Source organism: Desmodus rotundus, chromosome 3 (genome assembly GCF_022682495.2).
Source record: "Desmodus rotundus isolate HL8 chromosome 3, HLdesRot8A.1, whole genome shotgun sequence".
NCBI lineage: Eukaryota > Metazoa > Chordata > Mammalia > Chiroptera > Phyllostomidae > Desmodus > Desmodus rotundus.
Window position 1 is genome coordinate 138016858 of NC_071389.1, and position 24815 is coordinate 138041672.

A 24815-nucleotide genomic window follows, 5' to 3' on the forward strand; every position below is an offset into this window, starting at 1 on the left:
TGGCAACCCAAGTATAAAATGCGCAGCATTGTGTATATGATCTTAAAATGTTTACAGATTCCCCCAGATGCACTGATAGAAGTATCATAGCAAAGATTAGGCAATAACCAAACAATAAACACTTACTAAATATCCACTATGCACAGGGCTCCAGGCTGGAACTAGGAACAAGGGATGCGGCAAGAAATCAGACACCTACCGCCACCTTTGCTCGAAGGTGCTTATAGTTTGTTTCATAAAGACACCAGTCTAATGCATAAGAAACTTAAGAGTACTGTAGAAAAACTTTTCTGCGTATATTCCCAGCTTTAGAATAAACATTTTTTTCTACATCTTTCTCCACAAAAACACATTTTTTGTAGTCATTTTATTTAAGCTTAGGTGCTTGGTACACATGTTACTTCAGAAGGTTAGAAAACCACAGGGGTTGGTTCTGAAATCATTTATTTCACTATTTAAAAAATGCTCTCTTGAAGTCTCTCTTTCAAGAAGAAAAATACAGAGGCATAGTTTAAGAGAACACAGTTTGAATAATTAAAATTTTTTCTAGCTGGCCATGGAAAGATAACAGCGGTGACGAATGCACACCATCATTTCCCACTACACTGAGCCACAGCACGGAGTAGCTCTCTCTGTTCTTCTAAAAGACTCTTCTGTCCCTCTCAAATAGGCATGCTTGATGTTTTTAATGGAAGAGCATTCTCAATACCTTTCCAGGGAGTGTAAATCCTGTTTATACTCTGTCCGCCCCCGTGTATGGCTTCACAAGAATTTAGTCTGTGTTTTGAGCACACACAGACTGTCCCGATTCCCTTTTTTGGCTGGTGGAGCCTCTTCGGAACTCTTTAGGGGGGGAAATGGCTCTTTCTTCCTTGATCCCAGGGCAAAGTCAAAAATGAAAATAACAGACTTAAACGGCCCAACCTCCTTCACGTCGCCTCCGACTTCTTATTCAAAGAGGTACTTGGGACGGCAGGTGGAGTTATAATTATAGATTTTAAAAAAGCCGCATCAGCAGCTGCTGCTTCTGTTTGTTCCCGGCTATAACTGTCATCAGTGGGCAAATTGGCATAAACAGGCCTCCACAAGTGGAAAATCATTTAACCCCTGTCCTTGTCTGGGTCCTCTCAGTGGCCAGAGAACAGAAAGGAAATCTGACTGTACATGAGCGAGGGGTGAAACCGAGAGTGCCACACCGGCCTGGAGGCACCTGTTCAAGGGGAGCCTGAAGATTTTCTTTCCTGTCGGAGACTCCAAACCAAATAAATAGGTTAGTGCACAAACAGTATACATCTGCATTTTAATTCTGACCTCTACTCTATCTGATCTTTGTTTTCCTGACAGAGCTTAATGGGAAGGATGAACTGTTCCGTGAAGGAAAGTTATTTGAGGACTGTTATTTAAAACTACTACGAGAACAAATTATGAAATGGGTTGAATTTATTATGGTCCTCTCCCAAGTTTGGCTGTATGCGCAGTAGACAAACAGAGAAGGTAACGATGGAACTGCGAGACCGGTTCGGTGGCGTGAGTCCCATCCTTTTGGAATGCCACAAACTCCTGCCAGAGGGCCCTCAGTTTGTATTTTTAATTAGAATTAATTATGTTGAAGGCTTATGTTTGTGATTACAAAAAAATACTGTGAATATAATTCCAGAGTTTTGTTTCCTTAGGGAAATTGGAAAATTAGAATTGGATTGTTTCCTTAGCTCTGAATAAAAGCAGAACATTTTCTTGTTTATACTAAAATGTATGCTACAGGCCACTTGTTACAAGAAGTTGGCGGCATGATTTATTTCTTGTGTCTCATACGATGCCACCTAAAAGCTCTATAATTTCAGGCTACGTAGCCCCATAGGGCTCTCCTCATAGATCCCCTTGAGAAAACCAAAGGTCTCAAGGAAGTCTCATTTTATTGGTGTGTGCTCCGTGTGAGAGAGCAGGACTCAAACAAAGATTAACTTTGGGCCACCTTCTCAAAACCTGAATGCTTAATCTCTTGGTGAAAAGCAATGGAATTCCAGAGAACTTACTGAAAGCTGAGCTTTGGGGCCCAGTTCTCATCCTACCCACATCCCTGGGACAGATCCAAGTGGAACGAGTCCTAAAGAATGGCCTTGTTTTTCTCAGTTCCAAACACAGTGAACTATCCGTAAGCATTTTGTGCTACACTTCTCCAAGGAAAGCACGCTGTTCTTAGTATCGCTGCAGCCCGGCATTTTGTCCACCTTTTGAAGCACCTAGCGTGCTCACTATGCACTCAGAGCTCCATTAGAGAGACACCTACATCCTACTAAAATCGGCAAAAATAACCCATCAATTAAATTCCCACAGGGGGCTTGTTCATTTCCAACAGTATCTCCTGACTTCAAAAAAGAGCGCCATAACTTCCCCTTAGCAAGTTTAAGCACTAAATAAACACCTCTTTACCTACTTTAGCACAGAAAGCCCCAAAGAATAAGTTTGGCTACTGCTTTTGAAAATGTCAATCAATATAGCCTATCAATACCCTAAATCTTCCTGTGGGTTAAGAAAGTATATGACAGGGCACATTACAACATATCTCATATATGTCACTTATTCATTTAAATATTTTTAGAGCAATGGCTGTAAAATCTAAAAATAATACTTAGAAATTAAGGCAAGCTTACAATTTCTAATATTACTCTTTCCATAAATGCTCTTCCTCCTTTTTTCTACTAAATCATTTAGCACTAAGGTGATGGTTACCCCCAAATTCCAAATTGTACGAACTGAGAAAGGCAACAAAAGGGGAACTGGCTGGCTGGTTGCTAGTGTGGGTTTCCTGTGAGTTACAGGTTTATGCTTGGTCTTAAACATGGCTTCTTACTTGTATTTTGTCTTCTTGCTCTTCTAGAAAAAAAACTATCCAAGATGACTGTCACTTACTCCAGTAAAGTAGCCAATGCGACTTTTTTTGGATTTCATAGGTTACTCCTCAAGTGGAGAGGCAGCATCTACAAACTACTGTACAGGGAATTTATTGTTTTTGCTGTTTTTTACACAGCAATAAGTTTGGTGTACAGGTACTTTTCTTTGCATGTCTCCTTAAGTGGCCCTCAAATACCAAGTGAGAATACAGTCTCAGAAATCTGAGCCCCGCGGTTGCCGCTGACCTTTGTGCGTATGTAACTTCCTTTGCATGATCCTCTCTGTGGCCTCCTTCTCCCCGGGACTGGGTGGTTGAATCCACACCCACCATTTTTAGGATCTTAAATACACTCTACCCGTCATGTTTAAGTGGTTCTCATTCCAGCCCCATAGGAAGTGCTCATGATGAGCTGTTAGTCGTGGGTCAAGAATGTTGCTATAGGCACAGAATGGAAGAGTTATGCTCAGATCTCTGCTACCTAGTGATTCTGAATGGCAAAGTCGACAAATGAATAATTACGTGTGCCTCTCTCAACTGTGTCGCTCACAGTTTGAATTTGTGGTTTGACAGAGTGTAGCAACTACCTATGTAATGACATGTTTGTGAATAATGTCTATCAGGCAAATATACCTGATATGGGCACTTTCCTTCCTTTTGCCTGGAAGGACAAGATCTTCTCCAGGATGGTGTCCCCCCACCTCACCACAACGCCAACTAAAGAAAAGGCCTGAAAAATATGTGTTTTCTTTCTGTCTTCTGAGTCTGGGGCATGTCATATTCACAAAAGGAGATGATATTTAGTCTTTATAACCACAACTTATGCCTGTCAGACTGACAGAAAATTTGAGCAATATTATGTCCAAGAAATACCTTTATGACTAAAAATTCTACTGTTTAAAAAGATTTCATTTATTTATTTTTAGAGAGAGGGGAAGGGAGGGAGAAAGAGAGGCAGTGAAACATCGATGTATGAGAGATACACCCATCAGCTGCCTCTTGCATGCGCCCCAATAGGGGACCAGGTCCCGCAACCCCGGCATGTGCCCTGACCAGGAATAGAACCAGCAACCTTTCACTTTGCAGTGTGATGTCCAACCAACTGAGCAACACCAGTCAAGGCTAAAAATTATATTCTTAATAAAATTTTATCAGCATTATAAAAGGGAAGCTTTATGAGTTTTTAAATTAAAATTGGTTGCATATAGTCTTCTCTGGGGAGGAATTAAAACTTAAGATAGAAAGCTAAAGGTTTTTGAGGCTGTATTTCCACCTTTTCTATGTACATCAGTTCGTTATTCTCCTTCTGCATACAAATGAACAAATTTGAATAGCATTGCTCTCACCTACATTCTTCCTTGCAGCAATTGGGCCCCATCTGAAGATGAGGGATGTTAATTTGGTTGGCTGATAATTATCAAAAGTAGAACAGGAAGATCTATTTAGCTAAATATCAAAACCACTATTCCAAATAAATGTACATATGGGTATATATTTTGGCAAAAAGTCTTTAAATGGAATGTTTTATTAAAAATCTCTAATAATTTTTCAGATCTTACAGTACTTTTTGACAACTGATTTATGTGCCACCTAATTCTTCAAAATATAAAGTGGTGGAAGGCACATGATGTTGTCTCAATTTGTTGGTACTAATACGAATTTACTGCTGCTACTGCTGCTTAGAACAGAATAGCCCTCAGAACAGTTGCACCGCAGCCAAAGATGCTCCGTGGGGCTTCCCCTTTTGTTCCAACATCTTACATGCACCCCACAAAATTATATATATAATTTTTCTAAAGGCCAAAGAGTGCTTACCCTTATAATAATAACCATTATTTAAGTCATTCTTCATTTTTTGAAGTCCAATTGTAAAATCTTGTTAAAATAGATCCTAATATCTTGGTCAAAGGAATACCAAGAACTATAGGCTGAACTTGTCAAGAAAGTCAAACATGTAGAAAAATATAGACATAGTTTTGGTCTCATGTCTACTGATGCCCTAAGTGTTTTTGGTCCTATTAAAAGTAAATAAATATACTTACCGAAAATCGTAAGACAGCACAAGAATTCATTAATTTGATTGTATCTCTTCCCATTTGTTGTATGGATTTGACAAAAATAATTGCTGCACTTACTTTCTAACTAGTAAAATTTCTATGTATCTATTAGCCAAATATTTTTTCTTTGGCCAGTTATTAATAATAACAATCGCTTTGTTATTAAGTACAATCCCCTATGTTATGTTGTTGTATATAACGTATATTCTTTAATCCGCACAACATCCTTGATGCATCGATGTTATTATCCCCATTTACACATGCGACACGGAGGCTCTCAGAGATTTAAAGATATGCTCAAATTCTAAATCTGTAAGTGGCAGATCTGGGATTCCAGCCCAGCTTCCCCTGACCCTGTGGTCTGTGCTGTCCACAATCAGACCCTCCCCAACCACTTGTATCTGAGTATCAGAAGCCACTCTGGCTAAAACTCTTCATCAGCGTGACCCTGTCAGGACCATGCAAACAGGCGATGCCTCCTTGTCAGCTTTTCCTGACTTCTGAATGTCTCACACCTCCTCTAAAGCTGAGGCAAGAACTCCAAGCCCACCTCACACCTGACACCCCACACCCCTTCTTCGTCAGCACCAGCTTCCATTTCTTCATCTGCGACCTGAGTGTTGATTCACTCTTACCTCATTATCCCTCTGCTTCCTTTATCAGAGTTCTACTGACCCAAATAGGCCTTTGAAGTTATGTTAACATGGATTTTTCCCAGAGAGCCCTTTCTCCTTTGGAACAGCTATACCCATTCATTGATGCAAATTCATCTCTGTTGCTTTGCTTTCCAGATTTAGATCAGTATTATTTACCTGCATTGAGACACTCCTTCTGTCTCTGAATCTCCTCCCTACAACAGAAATACCCAGAATAGTTCTATTAAATGAATTCACATTTACTGTGAAATGGATTTGGGTCAGACCTATAATATAAATTTTAATATCATATTAAAATTTAATACAATATATAAAATATAAAATTTAATATATTATATTATATTTATATTATATTAATATAAACCCACCAAATATAATAGCAAAAATTTCCACTTCTAATTGTTCTGTTATATTTTAAATAATTGCAGGTTTTTAAAAAAGTTATAATATCCCTTGAAATACAACACATAAAATCAAGAAATTGCTGAGTAGTAAATTCAGGAAAAAGTAAGATCAAGATGTCAAATTCAGAGCTATTATTTAATAACAACTTAATTAACTATAATCCTCTTAATTAATCCTTTTTTTTCACTGAGTGCACCTGATGAATGATTGAAAACCAAACTCTTTTATGAGGTATGTGCTCCAAATCCAAAGCATTAATTGTATAAAAGTTTAAAAATATAAAGTATTTAAAAATAAAATGTTTAATGAATCTGTCTAGCGGCCAATAACAATTATGTACTACAAATGTTAGCACTTGAAATATTCAACTCTTGAGATACATCAACTTAGTAGAAAAGAAAAAGTTATTGCTCCTTGAAAAATTATTTGTGCTTAATTGTTTGCACTGAATATCACTTGCAAAGCAGGTGCAGAAGTATAATATCATAAAGGGCTGTGCATTTTATTTTTGCTCCAGATTGTTACTTACAGGAGCCCAAAAACGTTACTTTGAAAAATTATCAATTTACTGTGACAGATATGCTGAACAAATTCCAGTAACCTTTGTGCTTGGTAAGTATAGGTGACACGCAGACACCGCAGCCACCCAGCTGTCTCCGTTAGGGTGACACCGATGACTCTGCATGGGAGTGCTTCCAAGCTGCGAGGCATGCCTGCAAAGCCACCGCTTGCAATGGAACGAAAGTCATCCATAAGGTTCGCTTTCAGGGCTGCTTTCGCTACATTAACACCAAACAAGTGTGAGGTAATAATCTGCTCTTGAACAATGAACCTTTCTCTTCACTAACCCTCCACTTTTGCTGTCAATATTTGAGTTCTAATAGCCGCTTTCTGGGTGCCATGGCATCGCCAGGCACAAATTACATTTATTTTTCTGGAGGGCAAAATCATAAGGTATGGATAACAACATATTTTTACACCCCAATCCCAAAAAGGCTAAAATTCTGCTAAAAGCATCAGTGTTGACATGCCTGCTCCAGGAAATTGCTTTATAGTTTTCCTGTTATTCCACAGGGTTTTATGTCACTCTGGTAGTGAACCGATGGTGGAACCAGTTTGTAAACCTGCCCTGGCCAGACAGGCTGATGTTCCTCATCTCCAGCAGTGTGCACGGCAGGGACGAGCGTGGGCGCCTGCTCAGGAGGACCCTGATGCGCTACGTCAATCTCACGTCCCTGCTCATCTTCCGCTCGGTGAGCACAGCCGTGTACAAAAGGTTTCCAACGATGGACCACGTGGTCGAAGCAGGTATTGTGCATGGCCTTTCCTTCCATGGGCGCCCCTCAGCTTAGGTGGAAACGTACCCCCATTCCTTTGAAAATTTCCTTTTATTTGTGTATTCAACAATAAACATTTGATTATCTACTACGTGCCAGAAACAGTTTAAGAGGCAAAAATGAGTAAGGCGTGGTTCCTGCCCTCAAAAAGTTTATTTGAGGGGGAGGAGAAACAGCAGTCACATGGCCTTTAGGTAAATACAATTATTATAACATTTATTTAAACCAACTATAATATTACCTTACATTTTCTACCTCTTCACAGTTTCTTCATTTCCATAAATATTATTTCCCTTGGGCTTTAAAAAAAATGAGAAAGGAAGGACAGATTCAGGGAACTTATGATCTGTCCCGGATCACACAGCTCACAGTTATCATTGAGGCTCAGAACTTCTAAACTGGTACTTTTCCCAAAACATACGGAGATTCTGGGAGGAACCAGCGGTGTGGCTTCTTATCTAGGCAGACCCTGAGAGGTGGCAGTGACAGGCCGCTTCAGTGGGTCTGTTGTCTCTCCTCTTCCTCAAAGGAGATGCGGTGATTCTATCTGTGCTTCTCGACACACTATGCTGAGTACAAATTGTGTTGGGAGGATGATCTTCCTCAGTGCGTTCGTGTTCAGTGAAGAGGCTGTTAGTTAAAGCAGACTTCAGTGGGATGAGGGTTAAATGAGATGATTCTCAGCATGTGCTGAATAAATATTGGTTGTTGTGCCAGGTGCTTGTTAATAGATCTAATAGTTGTTGAAATGGTTTAATAAGTGTACAGAAGATAAAAGAAGCATGTGACGATTCCATCTTTACATTGAGTATGCTCTCAAATTAGGTTGCTCTGTCTAGTCTCTTCCTCTGAGATGTCCATGAAAGTAGTTGTTCTTTAAGAATAGTATTTTTTGTTTGTTTTTGGAGGGTTTTTTCCCCGGCTTTTCTTTGGTTTGTCTTTGCCTTCTTAGATGGACAGTGTAGACAGTGACTAAGAACACAGGGGAAGAGTTCAAATTCTTACCCCACGCTTACTAGCTACCTGACCTTGGATAAGTTACTTTCTATGCGTCAGTTCCCTCATCCATAAAATAAGTTTATAGTAATTTATAATACCACCTATTTCATACACTTCATTGGCTTGTTGTGAAGATTAATAAGTTCACGTTTACAGCGGGTTTAGGGAAATATCCAGCACATGGCAAATGTCACATGAGGTCTTGCTAGTAATGCTGAAACCGTCTAGTACAGCAGCATGGCGTTGTGCTTTGGTCACTTTAGGAGACTCATTCGCTATGGCATCCCAGGTCTTCTTGAACTAAATAACCAGAAAGTTGGGAAAGTCAACGTAGAAATAAATAAGGAGGGGTGCAGAAGATACTGTTGGGGTATGAGATGTGAGAAAGTAACAGGGTACAACGAGTTAGTTAAAACATTCAGGTGGACATTACTAACGGCCTGGCGAATGCACAGGTATATATGTATTGTCATGTAAAACCAGTAGGAACTTTAAACAAATTAACTACAACACCGCTTCCAAATTTAAAAGTTGAATACTTCTTCAGAATGACCAAGTTGAAAGTGCTACGTGATAACTTAATTTTCTTACCCTCATGTCTATAGGAATCAAATGCTATAGGAATTACCACATCTGAAGAAAGACCTAAAAATAAATGAGAAAGGTTAGACCCATTCCAAAGTGATGAGTGAGAGCTAAACTTTACTTGGAAGAATAAAGGTGATGTTTCTCTAGTCCTGATGCATCCTTGAAACGAAGGGAGTGCATTCTGACAGGAACCAGACACCGGGCCCAATTCTCAGAACAAATCCTACACTCTTAGCGTCATCTTCATATTAAAAGCAAATCAGGAGGAAGCCAGCATGGCTGGCGATGGAGAGGTCTGCATCTCCTGGATGCAGACCTCCTAGATGGAGGTCCAGGGGGTCCTCCAGTCAGACCTGAGCTCAGGAAGGCTGAGCTGTACACAGGTCCAAGGGGCAAGTAGAGAGGGAGAGGTGAGTGGGAGAATGACAAGACTGCATTTCCTTTAGGTGTAAGTTTTATAATAACAAAGCTTATTCCTTGTCAAATTTGTGTAAATGCCTGTCATGTACTCTGTCTACCCATTTTTGCTTCCTAAGGCAGTTGGGATTGGAATATTGGAATACCCCCAACCATTCCAAAGGAGTCTGGAATCAGTCATTCACTCCTTTAAGTGCATTTAAACTAAGGTATCTCAAGGTGTGATCCGCAGACTCACAGGCCCTTTACATCTTGAATAACTTGAGTGGTTTATTTAAAATGCATGTTCCTGGGCCCCATCTCAGACCTACTGAATCAGAACCAGTGGATTTAAAGCCTAGGAAACCTGCATTTAAACATGCTCCGATGCTGCTTTGTTATACACTGAAGTTTGAGAAGTATTGAGTCTGTTCTGGGATGCTTACTTTTGAAAACCTTTTTCTCACCCCTGGGGTCAAAGGTTTTGGCAACCATCAAGTAATTCCTTACTATTCACAAAGTAGCAAGGATTAAGACAGACAGTGAATTAGGCCCTGGCCAGGTAGCTCAGTGGGTTAGAGCATCGTCCCAATACACCAAGGTGCAAGTTCAACCCCCAGTTAGGGCACATACAGGAATCAACCAATGAATGCATCAAAAAGTGGAACAACAAATCAATGTTTCCCTCTCTCTCCACCCCATCATTAAAAATAAAAATTAAATTTAAAAAAAAGAAAGAAAGAGTGAATTCAAGGTTTCAGCTATGCTAGAGGCTCCAGAATTATAGAGGTGCTTTAGGGCAGCAGTCTGGTCAGAGACTACTGCCCAGATGATTTGAATCAGACCTGATTAAACACACCAGTATCATTCTGTGCCGAGAGGCTGAAGGAGGAAAGAACTGAGGGGGACTGAAGGGGGCTAAAGCCTTTGCAAGCGCCCTCTGAGGTCATCACTGATTATTGCAGGAAAAAGGTCCCTACTGCTTTCTTTTCATTCCTAAGTGGTTTTTTGCAAGAGCAGGAAAAAGGGTAGTGGGACAGCTTGTGCCCACAGGGGCAGCTTTGTGTGTTGGATGGCAGAACAAAGGTTTCAAGCCATGGCCCTTGAAGCTGAGGGAGCCACTTCAGAAGTGGAGCTCCTCCTGCCAGCCACAGCCAGCCACATGGGTGGGCATCCATGTGCATGGGCCCCTCTCTGTCCATGGGCAGCATCAGCTCACCTGGCTTCTTGCTTCTTTCCCCAGTAGAGAAGGCTGACTCAGTCTGCACGTGGGGTCAGTTTCCAAGCCCTTCCATGGACACGTGCCTCCGACACTCTCTGACTGTCTTTTGCCTGTGCCAATGTTTCTGGGAAGAACAGGAAGTCCAGGGATGGAGTTAAATATTTGGCAGATCCCCTGAGCCCAGAGCCAGGACACCTGCCCTGCTGGAGGGCAGAGAGGGCCAAGAAGTAAAGTGCAGGGGCACCAAGCTGGCAAGGGCAAAGGCAGGACACAAGGGTAAGGGCACAGAAAACACCTCTTGTCAGGTGACGCCCCTACATAAAAGTACCTGTTCTCAAACTTCAGTGTGCATTAAATGTTACTATAAATCAATATTGCTAAAAATGTAGATTCTAAAATACCACCCTGGAGATTCTCGTTGAGAAGGTCTGGGGTCAGTGGGATCCAGGGATGTGTATTCAACAAGCTTCTGGATTCTTTGAGGCAGGTGGTCCCCTGGATCCCACTCTGAGAAACAATGGGCTTTAAGGTAATCAGGGTTTCCCTCCAACTTCTTCTTGCTTCAGGGAGGGTCCCTGCCACAGAGATTCAGGGCTGGCCATGAGGAAGTAAGTGGGAGCGCAGAGAGAATGAAGAGCAGCGTCTCCTTCTGTAGCAACCAGCAATCGCCGGACTAAAGCCTGATGAGCTAGAGGTCACTCACCTGCTAACCCTTGAACTTTCTTTGCTTGTAAGCTGGATGGTCATGTTATTTTATTCTGGTAAATTAAAAGGACTGAAATGCATTCAACTGGGGGAATACATATGCTTTGATATTACAGGTGAAATTCCTCAATTTAAAAATAAAGGTTTTTCATTTCTGCTCACAGGAAAATAGAAATATAACAACTGAACCCTAAGTAATGTCTACTATGCTGACAATTCCCTGAGCTGGTCTGTTGCCAAACAGCTCCTTAGCAGACGAATGGCAATACAGTCACTGCTATTTTCCTTATTGGCTACAAACCTGCCCCGGAAAAATCTAATAATTCCAATCACCTGCCTTGGAAGATGTCACTCATCCAAGTCAAGTCAGGTGCACAATTCTGGATCTTTGCTGATTCAAGTACGGCCTTAATCGGGTGCTTACATTACAGCATGACACGGAATTGAAATATCTTATCTAGTGTTTCACAGTGATCAGAAGAAAAGGCTTCTCTTCAAAGTTTACTCACCAGAGCACAAAGACAGACAATGGGAAATTATATACATTCCTCTAAAAGATTTACTAAAGCTATTGCTAAATCTGCTGTGTGTTTGCTCATTCAGCAAACATTTACCGAGTGTATACTATATGCCAGGGACTGCGTTGGGCACTAGAGCACAGCTGTAAGCAAGGACAGATATGGCTCCTATCCTAAGGGTCAGTAAAAATTATTACACATCTTTGCTGACATGAATCATTTTCAGAGACGAGCACAAGTACAGTCACAGGTCATTGCATATCTCTATATTGCATTTCTACTTCTCCAAAATGATTTCTTTCTGTGCCCATAAGAATGGTTAGAAGACAGTAAAATTTGAGGAAAGGGCATTCTTTACTTTCCCTAAAGCTCTGAAATCTTTACATGAGTTTCCTTGAGGCTCTTCTATGACTAGAAAGAGCTTGATGAGAGCTCTGTGACGCGAGCACTTGTCAATGCTCATCGTTAACAAACATCGATACAACTGAGCAAGCTCCCGTTGGTCAAGTGGCTATTGAGATAAAGACTCTAACTCTAGACGCACGGGCTGGCTGGAAGGCTAGCCCCATTCGAGATTCTGGCATATTTAGATCATTTAATCTGTGACCTTCTCTCACTAAGTAAAATCAAATGGATTTTGTGTAATATTGACTTTCTGCCCTGTGGTCTCCGGTTCAAGTTTTTCCTGGCACATTGCATGGCTCTGGGCATCTTGGGCTCTTTGAAATCTCCCACTGCTCTGTGTCACAGGAGAGAGAGATAATCAAGGGGACAGTGATATTCACAGCTGTGCCAGGTTTCCCTCTGTTGGCTGAACTTTTCCAGGCTGAGTCAGTTTCCCTATAGTCTCACATGATGAGCCCAAAACAGACAGAACGTCATCCTGTGAGTGAAACCTGACTCACCTGTGTGCACTTGCATTACACAGGAGAGAAAATGCACAGTAGAACTAGTCCTCCCTGAATTAATGTTGTGCACGCGCAGTCTCAGCTGGTCAGCATCTGAAGGCTCCCCACAGTTCCGTTTTAGGAGTTGAATCAAGGCTACCCCTCACTGTTTCTCAAGGTATGGTCGTAGACTAGATTCATTGGATTATCGAGGGCACATATTTCAATTGCAGGTTCCCAGGCAACCCACAGAGAACCAGAATCTCTGGGGCTTAAGACCTGGGAATCCACATTTTAAATGAGCCCCCCAGCAGCACTGCAGGATGGCTGGCCCAGACAAAAAGGCTGAAATGGCCTGCTTGCCGAATGACTCATTGAACAGGGTAGTTGTCCCCAAACTGCATTGCAAATTGGAATCACTAGAGATATTTTTAAAATACCGACGTCTGGCTCCCATTCCCAGACATTAGGTTCAATAGAAACTGGGTGCATCAGCAGTTTCTAAAGCTCCCCAAACCATTCTAATATGCAGCAAAATTAAGGAACCGCTGCTGTAGCATGCATCTGTCAAATCCTCAGCCTCATCCGCAAATCGCTTCAGATCTGCTTACTGACAGCAAACGAAATTCTTAACCACCTGGGCAGGTGTGTGATATTTCCTGTGTGTCATGTGTGTAAGGCAGTGAATTACCAAACAGGATACTAACTTAGGGATGGAGTATGGATGACTAGAGATGTTTTGCTCAAATCAGGAAAACAGAGGAGTTTCTCTGCCTTTGCTCAGCATTGCTACTCCAGAAACTGATTTTACTCAACCATATCCTATTTTGAGCTTTTGAAACTTTGAGTTGTAATTTATTATTGGGTTCTTAAATCATGTTAATGGCTTACAACCAGCATTTTTAGTGGAATGGAGTGGAATAGAATGGAGTGGAGTGGGGTGGAGTGGAATGGAAAACGTGAGAGAGAACATCGTGAAGAAGAGCCAACCATTGTTTTGTGAGCCACACACATCTTACTGTGGTTCATAGTAAAAAATGCCTGACATACAGCCCTGCACAATGTCGTCACAATGTGATTCCATCTCTCTCCATCTCATTTTGCTTCCCCTTGATTTTCCCACTTGTCAGGGCTTTCTAAACCTCTACTATTGAATTTAAAGGACAGCTATAGTTGAATCTGGTGGCTTCGTTCCATTCATTTGGAAAATACAAAGAGGACAATGAGCCAGGCACCTTGCAATGTTCCTGAAAAAGCCATCTTTCTGGGAAGGGCTCGGTTGCTGAATGCACAGCTTTCTCTTTCAGAAAGAACTGGCAACAAACCCATTTCGCCTTCAAGTTTTGAGATACAGAGCTTTTAGCTCTTCTGGTAATAGAGGCTCACTTGCACACTCTGCTTTAAAGGCAAAAACATCTGCTTCGGCTTCAACCGAGGAAAAATAAATCAACTGTGCAGACACAATCTATGATAACTGGAATATTGTTTATCAATGGCTTTAATTGGCCCTTTGGCTTGAGGACAATAAGATTTTGCCTTGAAGTGGCAGATTCTACTCCACCAAACCACAATTCAAGTTGCAAGTAAATATAAATATATATATATACATATATATATGTATACACAGATATTTTTACTACTCTAATTTGAAATATTAAGGAATATTCTTTGGGATAAGCAGTAGGAAAATTGCTGAGCAGAGCTGAACCAGCCAGAAAGCTGGAAGGAAAGATTAACATGGGAAACTCTAGGCAGGGGCAATGGCAGGATAAAACAGCAATGTCAGGGGTATGGACAGGGCCTGAGGGAGCGTGGCATGAAGACAGACATGTGAAGGAGATAGGGTGGTGTGAGGACCCGCCAATCGACCATGTGGCCAAACCGTAGCAAGTCAACACCTGTGGTTCACATAGCTTTAGAGATGAGGACATGACCACATTCTGAAAAAGATAATTGGTCTCTGGTTAAAATGGCCTGAAGTGATGATAAGGATAACATTTTATTTGATAGCAAATGCTTTTTGAATTGATTTGAGCAACGATCTAGAGATTTTCTTTCAATGGACCTAAAACTCGATTTCCAAAGATGGGGTTGCTTTGGGTAAGATGTGTGACCCTTCAGGGAATAACAAAAACTATTCTGCCCATACACTCTCGGAGGACATATTAATGTCTGGTTAATTACTCATCTTTCGCAGCGAAGTACTCAATAAACTTGGACTAAAGTTAAAAATCACCAGCTTTCCTTGCTCAGCATGTCCCCTTCCCATCGGCGGTGAGTGTGATACATGGTGGGGAGGGCGGCACTAGCTTTGGCGTTTGCACTAAAAACCCTTGCTCTTCATATTTGCTTTTGGCTAGAAACCAAGAGAGAATTTACCAGCACAATTTGATCTGTGCTCCTGAATAAAAAATAACCAGAGGTAATGTCACTCTTTGGTTGAAGGACAAAAATTGCAGCCAGTATATAAATGGGGTTATTGTTTTAATTACACTATAATCCCAAGAATATGACTGTTGGATAATTGATATGAAATGTCTGAGAATAGTTTCCAGGTGAAGGATGATGTGCCGCAACAAGTCTTCAAGCAGAGCCAAGACAGGTCAAGTTTATCTATTAACTTCTTATAATAAGACTCATGCTCTTCAAGTCTTAAAGAAACAATCGTCTGGCTCATGCAACAACTGTGAGATGCACTGAGAAATAAAAAGAGGATTACCAGGCTTATTTTTATTTCTGACCTCCAAAGGGAATCTGATGCCCCAGGCATGGGCAGAACCCTTCTAGGCTAACATAAATAACCTATTATCTAAAACTAGTCTCCTGTTGGTGGATGTTGGCTTTGTAGTTGTTACTGTTTATTTCCAGTACGAATAAACAGAATCTTCAGTCAATGAGGCAGGGGTTTTTGAACATGGCTGTAAGTCAGAATTTCCTGCAAAGCTTAGTAAACATGCAGCTTCCTGAACCCAGTTCCACTCAGTCACCAAAGGTGGAAAAGCTGATGCCTGGACCTCACTCTACATCAGTAGGATCAGTTTCTGGGGATAAGGCCAAAGCCTTGGTATTTCCTGAAAGTATCCACAGGAGACTCTAAGGTGCAGGCCTAGGTCCAGAAGTCCTGCCCTGTTGAGTGACTTAGCAGGTGAGGGTAGGGCCCAGCTCCACCTGGTCTAGGTGTCACACGAGAGTCCCATGCCCAAGATCTGGGGACCTTATTCTCAAACACACTGGCCTAGGTCGTATCAAAAATCTAGGTAACTCCAAAGCCCTATGAATTGGTGACTCTCAAAATGAGAGTCACTTTTCCTTTGAGTTCTTTGTGCTGTAGTGACACCTCTTAAGTAAAACACAGTCTTTAAACAGGGTGGCCAGATTCATAAGCTGATTAAGATGTTTAAGGATAAAAAATATGTTACATTAGGGCAAAAGGAGATTTTTATCTAAATGTGTTATCAGAATTTTATAAATAAATAAATTGCATTGCTGAGATGAAAGTAACTCAAAATTATTATCTCACAAGATATTGGTTTTAGAAATAAATTTTAATTCAGAAAATATTATTGATACTAAATGATAATGAATATTTGAAAGCCCACTTAAAAAGTCAAAGGGATAAACTTCCAGCCAAGATGGAGGCAGAGGTAGATACACTTTGCTTCCTCGCACAACCTAAAGGACAACAACAAATTTGAAAACAAAAAATAACCAGAACTGCCAGAAAATCAACATTGTATGAAAGTGTGACAACCAAGGAGTTAAAGAAGAAACATTCATGCAGACTGGTAGGAGGGGAGGAGATGGGCAGCCGGGGCAGAGAGGACATGCAGCAAGGCTGTGGCTGGAGGACTGGGCAGGTGAGGCAGTGGCTGGCAGACTCATGGTCCCACATTTGCATGCAGATAAACCAGGAGGAACAACTGGGGAGTGAGATAGACCACACAACCCAGGGTTCCAGCACAGGGATATAAAGCCTCAAAACCTCTGGCTGTAAATAAAAACTTGTGGGGGTTGCGGCAGCAGGAGAAACTCCCAGCCTCACAGGAGAGTTCGTTGGAGAGACACACAGGGTCCTAGAATGTACACAAAGCCACCCACCTGGTAATCAGCACCAGAAGGGCCCAATTTACTTCTGGGTAGTGGGGGAAGTGACTGAAAGCCAGTGGAGAGCCCAGCAAGCGGCACTGTTCCCTCTCAGACCCCATCCCCACATACAGAACCACAACACAGCGATGTGGGTTGCCCTACCCTGGCAAATACCTAAGGCTCCACCTCTTATAATGTAACAACTACACCAAAACAAAAAATAAGGCCCAAAGGAAAGAACAGACCAAAGCTCCAAAAATAGAACTAAACAGTGAAGAGAAAGCCAATCTGTCAAATGCAGAGTTCAAAACACTGGTAATCAGGATGCTCACAGAAATGGTTGAGTATGATCACAAAATAGAGGAAAAAGCGAAGGCTATGCAAAGTGAAATAAAGAAAAATATACAGGGAACCAACAGTGAAGGGAAGGAAACCAGGACTCAAATCAACAATTTGGAGCAAAAGGAAGAAAGAAACATTCAACCAGAACAGAATGAAGAAACAAGAACTCAAAAAAATGAGGAGAGGCTTAGGAACCTCTGGGACAACTTTAAACGTTCAACATCCAAATCATAGGGGTGCCAGAAGAAGAGGAAGAGCAAGAAATTGAGAATTTATTTGAAAACATAATGAAGGAGAATTTCCCTAATCTAATAAAGAAAATAGACTTCCAGGAAGTCCAGGAAGCTCAGAGTCCCAAAGAAGTTGGACCCAAGGAAGCACACACCAAGGCACATCATAATTACATTAGCCAAGGTAAAAGATAAGGAAAGAATCTTAAAAGCAGGAAGAGAAAAGGAGATAGTTACCTACAAAGGAATTTGCATAAGACCATCAACTGATTTCTCAAAAGAAATGTTACAGGCAATAAGGGGCTGGAAGGAAGTATTCAAATTCATGAAAGGCAAGGACTTACAGCCAAGATTACTCTATCCAGCAAAGCTATCATTTAGAATGTGAGGGCAGAGAAAGGGCTTCCCAGACAAGAAATAACTAAAGGACTTCATCATCACCAAGCCCTTATTATATGAAATGTTAAAGGGACTTATCTAAGAAAAAGAAGAAGATCAAAACTATGAACAGTAAAATGACAACAAACTCACAACTATCAACAACTGAACCTCGATAAAACAAAACCGAAAACAAACTAAGCAAACGACTAGAACAGGAACAGAATCACAGAAATGGAAATCACATGGAGGGTTATCATCGGGGGAGTGGGAGAGGGGAGAATGGGGGAAAAGGTACAGGGAATAAGTATAAATGGTTGGTACAAAATAGACAGGGGGAGATTAAGAATAGTATAGGAAATGGACAAGCCAAAGAGCTTACATGTACAACCCATGGACATGAACTAAGGAGGGGGATGCTGGTGGGAGAAGGGGTGCAGGGCGGAGGGGAATAAAGGGGAGAAAAAAAATGGGACAGCTGTGATAGCATAATGAATAAAATATATATTTTTAAAAAGTCAAAGGGATAAGTACAAGGATAGTCATGGCAGCATTATTTTTAATAACGAAAAATTTTAAACTACTTAAATATCTATTCAAAAGGGGACTCGTTAAATAAATATTGTATACAATTAAGTAGGATGCAGCCATTAAAGAGACACTGCTTTCTATACAGTAACAAATAATATCTCCAAGATATAACTGATAATAGAAGCAAATGGTAGATATGTATGTAGTATAAAGCCATTTGTGTTTTTAAAAATTAGGCCTGAATGAAATTTGTGATTTTTCTCTGGAAAGATACCCATCAAAGTGGTCGTCGTGATTTCCTTCACAGAGAGGGAAACTCTGTGGCCTGGAAAATGAGGCTTCCTGTGCCCATTAATATTCCTTTGGGCCTTTTGGATTCTTGTACTGTAACTAAGTCTGTATAATCCAGCTATTTTTATTTTGTGTACAGGTTTTATGACAGCAGATGAAAGAAAATTATTTGACCACCTCAAATCTCCTCACCTGAAGTATTGGGTTCCATTCATCTGGTTTGGAAATCTGGCCGCTAAAGCCCGGAAGGAAGGTAGAATCAGAGACAGTGTTGATCTGCAATCATTGATGACTGTAAGTACATCATAAATTGCCAAAAGAAAAACACTAATTCAGAGACCAACAGGGACCTGGACGTGACTGTTGGACCAGGATGAATCTGTTGTGTTTCATTCAGAGCCCTCAACGTGCAGGACCTGCACAGCACACAGGTTCTAATTCAGACTGATTGGCAGTAGTTGCTTGGAAGCTCTGTATGAAACACAGTTAGCCTTGTAATACGCTCTGTAAGAAAGTGTCCCTTCACTGACTCGCCATGCCTGCCAAGGGCTCTGCAGGATCTGGTGCATCCCTGGCTCCAGGGCCTCCCCAGTGTCTTCCCCAAATTGGAATATTTCAAGGTTAGGCCAGCTTTTCAGATGCTCCAGAAAATAAAACTGTGTTTTTATTCAATGAAATAACACTGAAGAAACAAATTAATGTGAGGGCTAGAGGGGTTTGTGCCATGGTGGTCTCCTGCCTGGATCAGCCTAAGTGAAGGATTTTAAAATACCTCCCAAATGAGTGTGAACTCTTCTTCCCAGTCTCAGATGATAATTTATGTGCCGTAGTAGTTGGGGAAAAAGAAATCAATGGGTACCAGTCCTTCCTGCTCTGAAGAAAGATAGATTTCCTGTCAATTATAAGCATGCCATTTGGGGGGATGAGGGTTAGGATGGATTTATTTCTTTTTTCTAAGATCTATAGTAAGCATTTTTCAAAAGAGAGAAACAACAAAAATATCTGATCTCCACATAATTTACCAAAATGGCTAGAAATGACTTATTTAAAACATTAACCACTGCCTTCCCATCACCACTTCAGACCAATGTCACGTTGGAAATTATGGATTCGGTAGGAGATACTTCTATAAAGTCTTGATTTATCTTAATATTTTCTATAAAGTCTTGATTTATCTTAATATTAAACAATATATATTCAAATGTACTTCTTTTTGTACATTTTTTTAATGACATTCATTGCTTGCTATTTTCAGACTTTCCCTTCGCAGTGGCCTTCGGAACCAACGTGTTAGCCTTGCAAAGTCAGTCCCATCATGTCACACACATCGTCATAACAGCCAGGGCCACATTCCCAGTCCCAGCACCCCCATCACTTCAGTAAATCATGTTTTCTCTGTTTTTGGCTTAGGAAATGAACCGATACCGCTCTTGGTGCAGCCTCTTGTTTGGTTACGACTGGGTTGGGATCCCGCTGGTTTACACCCAGGTATCAAATACTGTGCACGTGACTTCTGTTTCTGCGCGCCCACTGCCGCACTTGCTGGGATGGCCTGGCCGGGCCGCGCTCTCACTGGGTTTCTCTCTGTTCCAGGTTGTCACTCTGGCCGTCTACACCTTCTTCTTTGCGTGCCTGATTGGACGCCAGTTTTTGGATCCCACCGTAGGCTACGCGGGGCATGACTTAGATCTTTACATTCCGATCTTTACTCTTCTACAATTCTTCTTCTATGCTGGATGGCTCAAGGTAACCGCAAGTCCCAGTGCATGAGACCCCTCTGTCATCTATCTTGTTCAGACTCTGCACACGGGTCCTTCACTGAGTCTTGCAAATCATTCCTGAGTGAGTCACAGGTAGATTTAATATTTAATAGCTCAGAGATGTTATTACTTTTCAACCAGGAATTAAAGTGACAGGGATGTGGGTGAGCCCTGTATTGCAGCAACAGAAGCAGCTCATTTTTGCAAAGAGATAAGAAGACTCTTTTACGGCTATTGATTTTTGAAGTCTTTGTGTGCTCCCATTAGGATTACAATAATGTAAGTAAAGTAATCACTGTACCTGCATTGATATTTTATACCACAATAAGCAACTAGGCAGTAAAAGACAGTAAATAAGAAGTCTTGTATATTAGACTTAAGCATTAATATTGTATTATTATCTTGGTTCTTCTCAACTCTGTAAATAGTTGCGGTCCCCTGAAATCCCACTAGCTGTTCCACAACAGTAAATGCATGCCATTTTCAGAACCAGAACTGAGACTCAGAGAAGAATTCATTGAGCCCTGGCTGATGTGGCTCAGTGGGTTGGTATCATCCCGCAAGGCGAGGGGTCACTGGTTCGGTTCCTGGTCTAGGTGCATGCCTGGGTTGCAGGTTTGGTCCCCGATGTTTCTCTCCCTTCCCCTCTCTCTAAAAATAAATAAAAAGGAAAGAAGGAAGGAAGAAAGGAAGGGAGAAAAGAGTTCATTGAAATCAAAACCAGAAACACCAGAACTAATGACACCATCTGGTTTGCCAGTAAATTAAAACCCGGTTAGGACAGTGATGACGACTTGTCCAATCATCAGTGTGAAATTTCATTTATTCCCACCACCACCTCCTCTCATCTCCCCGTCAGTCGTATGTGTAAATATCAGAGGTCTGATTCTTCCGTCTCTTTTGGGAACTTCCAAAAGAGAAGTACAGTATGTGATGAAAAATATTGGAGACTTTGGCTACATTCGGCTAATTGAAATCTAATGACTGTGTGAAGAGGATGTTAATAACAGGGAATTTCCAAATGGCTGACCTCCCCAACAGCCACATCATGCTGGAGTGTGCCAGTGGGGCTTCCAGGCGGCAGCAGCATTTCCCTGCAGATCCTTTACCTTCATTGGTTTGAGTCTCAACCAGAAAAAATAAATTATGTTGGCATTTCAAATTATACTTCAAAGAGTTAAGACTTATACTCTTCAAATTATACTTCAAATTATATTTCAAATTATACTTCAAAGAGTATCCTTTACAAATGGCAAAAACATTTTTAACCAGATGACAATAATTCTTAATTATTTTTTACCCAATTGGGACACAGAAAGAGCAAGAGAGACTATCACTCTCATTTCCCACTAGAGCAAAGAGTAGATTCTATTTTTGTAAACAGAAAAATCACCAAAATTGGCCCAAATGCTTGATCATTTTGGTGTTTTATTGATTTTTATCCCTGAGTTGTGCTGAGCTTTTTAGTCTTTGCTTTGTGTCCATGTGAGGTGTTCGGGCACCTTAGAGGGACCAGTTAGTTCCTTCCTTCTGACATGCCCTCTAAAATCACATTCTTTCCTTTTATAAAATACTTTTAAAGAAAAAATATGGGAAGACAACCTTAGCTCCATTAAGAGATAGGAAACTATAGGCAACTAAGCTTTTTCACCATAGACTGCGTCTCAATTTCTGAACAGCTGTTTTATCTTGGCCATTCTAATATTTTTAAGTCTTTTCAAAGTGTAGAAAATCCACCTAACCTCATGAAGAGTATATTATTCAGTTACCTGCTAGAAATGGAGCCTCCATTTTTTACTAAGAGAGTAAAAAATGTCTTTGTGAGATAGTTCAGAGGCATAGATAGCACGTTGGTAGTTAATTGTAGGCTCTACTTCCATATGCAGGACTGATCCCATAAAAGTGATATTCTGCATATAACAAAAATCTTTGCAAGACCCACCCAGTGGCCCATGTAATTTAAGGAAAACCCCAGGCGAGAAGGGGTAGGTAGCCCCTTGGAACTTACAGTAAAGGCCTTGGATGTGGATGCTGTGAGAGGCTGACTGGTCCAGGCCCTGCCTAGGGCTGTCCCTCGGAATAAGAGAGATGGTGGTGGTTCTGAACCCCGGCCTCAGATAAAATCTCCCAGGGCCTTTACCCAACACCCCAACACTGCCGCCTGGGTTCAGCCTCACACCCATTAAGTTGGAATTTCTGGGGGCGGGACCCAGGCCCACTTATTTTAAAAGCTCCACAGGTGAGTTTGATGTTCAGCCAAGGTTGAGAAGAGCTGCTCTAAGTGGTTAGACTTAAATCCTAAAAAATAAGTAGGTAGGCTTTCTAGAAACTACTAATCAATGGTGCCTTTAATTTATACACTTGTAAGTTTTTTCCCCATCTAGGCCCAATGAAAAACCACACACCCACACACCCAGATAGTAAAAATCAAAGGGAATTACTCAAAAAATGCGAATAACAGGTGAGTCATATTGGCATTAAATCTCTCATCAAGAAGGCTATTCAATCAGGAGCGTGGTAAGCAATATAACATTGACAAAATATTAGAAGGAAAATGATAAGAAGCTACCTAAACTTTTTCCAGTGGGAAAACTAACTACTAGGTAACAGTGAATCCTTTAGGGTAAAACTAAGACAGACAAATTCCAGCTTTATGACTTACTAGCTCTTTGACTCATTCATTTAACAGTAATGTCCAATAATTATGAAGGCTCCTTGTATTATTTTCCTTGTGATGTAAATCTTTCTTTGCTGTCTCAACCTTTCCCACGTGTACATTTTGTCTTCTCACCTGGGCCTTTGTAAATTCCTTAAGAGCACAGACCACGTGCGCCCTGCAAGGTGCCTAGTGCCTGCCTCGCACATTGTCAGTGCTCCTTCAGTAGTCCCTGGTCTGATCTGTGCTTGCACATTGGTTATCTGACCCCTAAACAGGCTTTTGCCAAGGGCCTGCATTGTCACCACCTCAATAGACAGATCTCTTGGAGGGCCTGCCCGTGCAGGTGCATCATTCATGGTCTGAGAGTCGAGTCTCATTTGCTGATAAATGCGTGTATCTGTGTCTATAGAACAACCCACTCCTCTCTAGGCTGCATATTGTAAAACAGGCTAAAGAAAGCAGAGAGTGAAACAGGAATCATCTTCAACCTTCATTTTTAGTCTTCATAGGCATCATGGCTGACTTACTCTGTGTTCTCCACTGCAGGTAGCTGAGCAGCTTATCAACCCTTTTGGAGAAGATGATGATGATTTTGAAACTAACTGGTGCATTGACAGAAATTTGCAGGTGAGATGAGCTTTTTTCCCTTTACAAACATTAATAATACATGACTTGTGATATTTCAAATCTAAACAGACTCTGAATACAGGGCCCTGAACTTCAGAGCTTTAACCACCAGTGAAGGAGGTTTGGTCCTTCGGTATGTTGTCTAAGGGCCTTTTGGAGCCTCACAGGTCCCTGATCTCAGTCCCAGTGAAATTTATCCTCTTTTCAGTAGAATTTCAAGCCAGTTTCCTTTGTAAGTTTTGTTACTAGTGTTATATGGAACAAAATTTTAATTCATTTTTTAATCTGTTTTCTATTGCCACCCAGAGAGGTTAACAGTGATATAAAGTGTTAGCCAGACACAATCCGATGTGAGTTCCCAAATTCCTACTGTGTAGGTCCCAGCAGTCAGATGCCCATCAGCTGGACCCTGGGAGCAAGGGCCAAACTGGCCTGTATCTCAAATCGGCACCAAAAGGACCTCAGGGCTCTTACCCTGAGGCATTATTCCAGGATGAACCAGCATGAGATAATTTTCCTCCTAGGCAAAACTCTCCTCAGACCATTCTCTACCCTGAGAGCCACAGACTGTGGAAAGGCCTTCCGCTTGTCTATTCATTTCAAGCCCTTATTCAGCTCTTGAACAGGTTCGAACATTTCACCATCAGTCACTGTTGGTTCACAAACTGGCCCCTGTACATGTCGTGGGGCAGGGGGATGGGGGAGGACAAGGAGAGACTGAAAAAAAAAGGCAGGCCTCTCCAGCTTGGTAGGTGGCAGGTTCAATAAGTAAGGGGGAACACTTACATGCGAGGCTTGTCTCAGGCAACCACAAGATGGAGTAGATCTCTGAACCCGCCTGACAGAAGCTCAGAAGTTTATGCAGAGGCCTTCACTGGCTGCGTTCAGTCATGTACATCAACTTGATGGTCTCAAGAACCCTTTGCTCTCTCAAGCCTGTATCCTTGAAAACGGCTCCCGCTGTGACCAGAACACACATTCCAAGGACAGGGGAGCAGGGTGACCGGGGTCCAGCTCCTGGCTCATCTGATGGTCACATCCTCTACTTCACCTCCCTCAATAATCACACTGTCAGTCTGCTGGGGAGAAAGCATAACACTTAAGCCACTCACTCTGTAAAAATCAGATTCCCAGAGGATTCCTCATGCATCAGTGGGCCAAAGTCAAGAGGAGAGACCACAATAGCCCCGAAGCAGTAGAGAATGTTGACATACTTTTCCAAACTAACAAAAGCTCAAGGCCCATAAGAAA

At 41.5% G+C, this 24815-nt stretch overlaps 1 protein-coding gene across 6 annotated transcripts in view; it reads left to right on the forward strand.

Moving 5' to 3' along the window:
• The first annotated feature begins 1136 nt into the window (after window positions 1-1136).
• Window positions 1137-24815, forward strand: part of BEST3 (bestrophin 3) — a 42434-nt gene continuing 18755 nt past the window's right edge. Inside the window, exons 1-8 of one of the 6 annotated variants that reach the window (XM_024576432.3) lie at window positions 1137-1270; window positions 2879-3047; window positions 6526-6620; window positions 7083-7316; window positions 18658-18812; window positions 19929-20006; window positions 20112-20264; window positions 23484-23564. In XM_024576432.3, coding sequence (XP_024432200.2) covers window positions 2896-3047; window positions 6526-6620; window positions 7083-7316; window positions 18658-18812; window positions 19929-20006; window positions 20112-20264; window positions 23484-23564 — 948 coding nt within the window. In that variant the 5' untranslated portion in view covers window positions 1137-1270; window positions 2879-2895. Of the gene's footprint in view, window positions 1271-2878; window positions 3048-6525; window positions 6621-7082; window positions 7317-18657; window positions 18813-19928; window positions 20007-20111; window positions 20265-23483; window positions 23565-24815 lie in introns of those variants that run through there. The other 5 variants (XM_045184602.2, XM_045184604.3, XM_053921920.1 and 2 more) reach the window with 5 other exon arrangements.